The 6,000-nt window shown below is 47.0% G+C and overlaps 1 protein-coding gene across 1 annotated transcript in view; it reads right to left on the reverse strand.

Annotated features, from left to right (window-relative positions):
- LSM7 (LSM7 homolog, U6 small nuclear RNA and mRNA degradation associated) overlaps positions 1-2,936 on the reverse strand; it is a 71,022-nt gene extending 68,086 nt beyond the window's left edge. Inside the window, exon 1 of the mRNA XM_069740790.1 lies at positions 2,885-2,936. Within this exon, the coding sequence (XP_069596891.1) occupies positions 2,885-2,890 (6 nt within the window). The 5' untranslated portion in view covers positions 2,891-2,936. The remainder of the gene's footprint in view (positions 1-2,884) is intronic.
- Between the last annotated feature and the right edge of the window lie 3,064 nt (positions 2,937-6,000).

Consider the following 6,000-nt stretch of genomic DNA (forward strand, 5'->3'; position numbering starts at 1 on the left):
AAAACGCTGACACACCCTGCCTACGGAGGAGCTACGGACCACTATATTTGGGACTTTTCAGCGTATTACGGCTGTAATATACGGACCGTATTGTTTTACGCTGTGTGTGACGCCAGCCTTACAATAAGTTGTAGATAAGCCCCTGATGGCTGTGGCCGCAGCTTATAGGAGAAAGATCAGGTTACAGATTCCCTTTAAAGGGTTATTCCAGAAAAATCAAGCTGTCCACAGGTTTTTTTTTTTTGCTTCATTCATGGTTGATGGAACAGTTAATTATAATGCTCAGGTATTTCCCACAATCCCAAAGACCAGGCCTGGGCAAAGTGCAGCCGTGGGCCACATCCAGCACGCTGGCTGTCCGGGTCCAAGGACTGAGACAGTTGAAGGCCTGAAATAGTGGCCCACATACAGCATCATGCCATCCCTCGCCGTATATCCGCCGCAGCAGCTCGCTTTCACCGCTATTTGTATCCTCAGGCATACATTGGTGGAAAACAGGGCCACCAGCTCCATCTTCCACCAATCAGCGTGAGACAGCAGACGCGATGATGTCATTTCATCGTACTGCAGCTGAGACTCCGTGTACAGGAGCAGAATGCTGGTGGAACGGAAGTGAGGTATGTGTTGATGTTTTTTTCATGTGTATTGGGTGTTTGTATGTATATAGGGAGGCAATGGGGGGCTTACACTGTATATAGGAGGCTATGTGGGGGCTCACACTGTGAATAGGAGGCTATGTGGGTGCTCACACTGTATACAGGAGGCTATGCGGGGATCACACTGTATGTAGGAGGCTATGTGGGGGCTCACACTGTGAATAGGAGGCTATGTGGGGGCTCACACTGTATACAGGAGGCTATGTGGGGGCTCACACTGAATAGGAGGCTATGTGGGGGCTCACACTGTCTACAGGAGGCTATGTGGGGGCTCACACTGTATATAGGAGGCTATGTGGGGGCTCACACTGTATATAGGAGGCTATGTGGGGGCTCACACTGTACATAGGAGGCTATGTGGGGGCTCACACTGTATACAGGAGGCTATGTGGGGGCTCACACTGAATAGGAGGCTATGTGGGGGCTCACACTGAATAGGAGGCTATGTGGGGGCTCACACTGTATATAGGAGGCTATGTGGGGGCTCACACTGTATACAGGAGGCTATGTGGGGGCTCACACTGTATACAGCAGGCTATGTGGGGGCTCACACTGAATAGGAGGCTATGTGTGGGCTCACACTGAATAGGAGGCTATGTGGGGGCTCACACTGAATAGGAGGCTATGTGGGGGCTCACACTGAATAGGAGGCTATGTGGGGGCTCACACTGAATAGGAGGCTATGTGGGGGCTCACACTGAATAGGAGGCTATGTGGGGGCTCACACTGTATACAGGAGGCTATGTGGGGGCTCACACTGTATACAGGAGGCTATGTGGGGGCTCACACTGTATACAGGAGGCTATGTGGGGGCTCACACTGTATACAGGAGGCTATGTGGGGGCTCACACTGAATAGGAGGCTATGTGGGGGCTCACACTGAATAGGAGGCTATGTGGGGGCTCACACTGTATATAGGAGGCTATGTGGGGGCTCACACTGTATATAGGAGGCTATGTGGGGGCTCACACTGTATACAGGAGGCTATGTGGGGGCTCACACTGTATACAGGAGGCTATGTGGGGGCTCACACTGTATACAGGAGGCTATGTGGGGGCTCACACTGTATATAGGAGGCTATGTGGGGGCTCACACTGTATATAGGAGGCTATGTGGGGGCTCACACTGTATATAGGAGGCTATGTGGGGGCTCATATTGTATATAAAAAGGCTAGGTGTGGGCTCTTATGGTATATAGGGGGGCTGTGTGTGGAATCATACATTATATAGTGTGAGGTCAGCATACTTAACTCTGCTCAATATTAAGTGATAATTAGTAATTATAATTAATGTCAATATTAATATTGAGCAGAATTAATTTCAGCCTATTGGTTTGGTCTTCTACACAGCTGTGCTGTGCTTTACGGCCGGCGCTCAGTCAGTGCGGGAAGCTGACGGCGAGGGACGTGACAGACACCGGAATGTGAGTATGTAGTGTTTTTTTTTTTTTTACATTTACAATGGTAACCAGGGTAAACGCACAACGCATGCAAAAACGCATTGTTTTGTGAAGCATGCGTCCATTTTTGGCCGCAAAAAAAATGCAACTTGCTGCGTCCTCTGCGCCCTGACGCTTGCGCCACAAAAGACGCATGCGTCACAAAACGCAAGACAACGCATGTCCATAGGGGCGCCCGACGCACCGCAAATGTGAACGTAGTCTAACATCAGCCTTCTTTCCCATACCTGAGATATGAGATGACGCTTGGTGCTTAGAAAGTTCTATGGAGACCTGTACCGGTTTCAAGAAAGCTTGCGGCAGAATGGCCATATCCTCGCCCATAGAATATTAAAAGCGCCAACTGTTCTCTCAGTAAGGTAACATTCCTTCGTCCCTTAGCCAAGAATTGAGAATGTAGAGAACGAGCAGCCGAGGAGAAGAAGCAGATAGCTCGGAGAAGACATGGCAAACCTTCTCAGGTTCATGTACTATTCATTCATAAACTACAGGCTGCTCTGTAATACTGACACACTGGTAAAGGGCCCAGGCAATATGGCTGCACATGTGCCACTACAGAGGAGCTCCTAGGACCCCATTACTCCGCCAACCTGTCAGGAACCGCACCACAGCACCTCACATGCCAGAACCCAGCGGCCATGGCCGGGTAACACGAGCACTGCGCCACACTCAGGGCCACACACGACATGACAGCTATTACCACTGACAGAAGAACTAACACCTCAGAGCAGTCTCCCCTCAGACACTTTTCAAAACGTTTCCCACTCACCGCCATCTTTCCGCGCCTCTTTGCAGCCGGCCCGGAAGCTTCCACTTAAACTGCTTCCTGGGGGTTACCGCATCATCATCCCAAATTCTAGTATCTCATTCCGTCCTTGTTTCTACGTCTCTAAACTAATATCTAATATGCCTTAGATTTACCATTGTGCTAAAGAGTAGACTAAAGCAGGCAACATACTAACTATCCAAAACCTAACATTGAGTCAATCGACCTCCCTCATGCCTACATTTTGGTACAGCCCGCTCACGGCCATATCAAACAGCAGAGGTAAAACTGACCTGGCGGCCATTTTGCCGTAGCCTTTACCTCAGGTCTTCTTGTTAATGGTTGCACAGTTAGTCTGAACCCGTGGTGTGTGTGCTTCGTCAGATATCTTTCTTTTTCAGGCAGATCCCACCTTAAATAGTGCTAGAGAAAAAAACTGTCAAAAAGAATGAAGATACGCACTTCTATGTAAAAACGACTGTCTGTGCATAAGTTCGGTCTTTTTGAGCCTGTTTTGACTGCCTCGGATTTTTATAGCCATGAAGTGGCAAAAATAAGTGACATTCATTCAAGTCGTGTTGATTTAGAAGCTGTCGCTATTTTATATATATTGAATGCAGAAGAAAAAAAAACCCAGCAAAGCCACTGCAAAAGACGTCCACATGGACAGCAAGCGAAAACGCTGCTGGTGTTTCCTGAAGCGTCTGCTGCTTCACAAACGATGCGGGTACGCTGACATCTAAACGACATCGTGTGCACATACCCCTAATGTTATGTGCACGGAATGGTCAGTGTCACCCTACGGGTAGGGTCACACGACCGGTGTCGCCACATGTGAGAAATTCGGACCGATTACTCTGATAAGACTCTGTTCCGAGTTTGACTAGAGTGGCATCAGTATTTCTAGTATGTGGAGAGGGAAAAAAACGTTTCTCCACCTTGTACTTTATGCCAGTACGTGAAAATCAGACTGCACTCAGATATCATCCAAGTGCGCTCATATATGTGCTTGTGTCGCATCGGGGAAAAAGCAAGTGCTTGATTCCGCGGGAGCAAAGAGACACATATATAATATAATCGATGAAAGATTGATTGCTACTCTGCTATTGGATTGGTTTGAGCTGATCTGGTAATCTTAAGCCCTTTGAGACAAAGCCCTTTTCCGTTTTTGCGTTTATCGTTGTTCGCTCCCCTTTTTCCCAGAGCCATAACTTTTTTGTTTTTCCGTCAATATGGCCATGTGAGGGTTTGTTTTTTGTGGGACAAGTTGTACTTTTGAACGACACCATTGGTTTTACCATGTTATGTACTCAAAAATGGGAAAAAAAATTCCAAGTGCGGTGAAATTGCAAAAAAAAGTGCAATTCCACAACGGTTTTTTGGATTTTGTTTTACCATGTTCACCAAATGCTAAAACTGACCTTGCCATTATGATTCTCCGGGTCATTACGAGTTCATAGACACCAAACATGTTGGGGAATAGACACCAAAGGGAGGGAATCTAACTTGAGAATATACTCACCACAATGCCGGCTCCACTGAAGCCAATGTCTCCTGTAAAAGAATTAATCTAATAAATAACCATATTCCTGACCTGAGAAGATAATAATCCAATTGTCCCTCTACGTATCTGGCTCTGTTACACCTAGATGGCAGGCTGCATTGTTACATGACGAGACTATACAGCCTGCCATCCAGCAGAGACCCTGAGCTGTGCGCCTCAGGGTGTACTCCCTTCACCTCAGTGATATCGACCGCGAGTGTGAGAACCGTCAGAAAGGTCATCGGAGGTCAGAGCCCAAATGAATGGCGTTAGCACAAGCGCTGTTATAACTTTTCAAGCTGCGTTCGCTCAGACTCCGATATGTCACTGACATCTGTATATCTATTCTATGTCAATATATCCTATTCTGTCAGGTCACGCTGTGATTTTAGTGTACTTGGCTGCTGAAATGTCGGGTTTTCAAGATCAGTGTGTAAAAATCGGACAGCACTCACATGGTCCGGGCATTTTTTGTCCCGCACCCATTGACTTCTATTGGTGAATGAGATCCGATTTTCACATACAATCGCAGCATGACCATGATCCGAGCTGGAAATGCAGATGAACACACAATGATAGAATAACATTGGTCTGAATACAATCTGATTTTTAATTCTATTGTATTCATCCAATTGTATTTGTCAATGTATTCGCCAGTGGGAGCGAGCCCTTAGGGTATGTGCACACGTTGCAGATTTGGCCCTGCGGGTCTGCAGCAGTTTTCCATGAGGTGTACAGTACCAGGTAAAATATGGAAAATCAAATCCGCAGTGCACATGCTGCGGAAAATTCAGCACGGAAATGCTGCGTTGTTTATTCCGCAGCATGTCAATTCTTTGTGCGGTTTACACCTGCTCCATAATAGGAATCCGCAGGGGTAAAACCGCAGGTGGAATCTGCACAAAAAAAAAGCCGCAAATCTGCAGGTAAAACGCAGGGTGTTTAACTCCGCACAGAAATCTGCAACGTGTTCACATAGACATAGCCCAACAATCACTTTGCACCTTTTGAGAAATGTATCAAAATTTGGGTACATATTACTTTTTTACCCTTTATTATATTTTTTGGGAAGGTGGCAAAAGCAAACAAGCAATTCTGGCATTGTAAAGGATCCAAAAATGTGTTTTTTTTTCCCTATAAGCAAGTGATAATGAAAAGGCCTGGGAGCCACGTATCCTTATACTGTGTAGAGATGCATTACACTGCAGAATTGTCAAGAATACAGCCCCCTTAAGGTAGGGTCACACGACCATTTTCTTTCCATCCCAGAGAATCAGTCTGTTCCGAGCGGCATCGGACGTGGAGGGAACAAAATGTTTCTCCTCTCTCTCCATTTTGACAGTCTGTTAAAACCAGAGCGCACCCAAATGCCATGAGTGCAGCCTGATTTTTTTCATGGACCCATACACTTGCATTGTAGATTTTGACCGGACACTCGGATCATAATCGGACATGTCTCAGGCTACTTTCACACTAGCGTCGGACTCGGCCCGTCGCAGTGCGTCGGGCCGAGGTTCCGACGCTAGCAGTGAATGCGCCGCACAACAGAGGCAGCGGATGCATTTTTCCTGCGCGT

Source organism: Ranitomeya imitator, chromosome 1, assembly GCF_032444005.1.
Source record: "Ranitomeya imitator isolate aRanImi1 chromosome 1, aRanImi1.pri, whole genome shotgun sequence".
NCBI classification, from domain to species: Eukaryota; Metazoa; Chordata; class Amphibia; order Anura; family Dendrobatidae; genus Ranitomeya; species Ranitomeya imitator.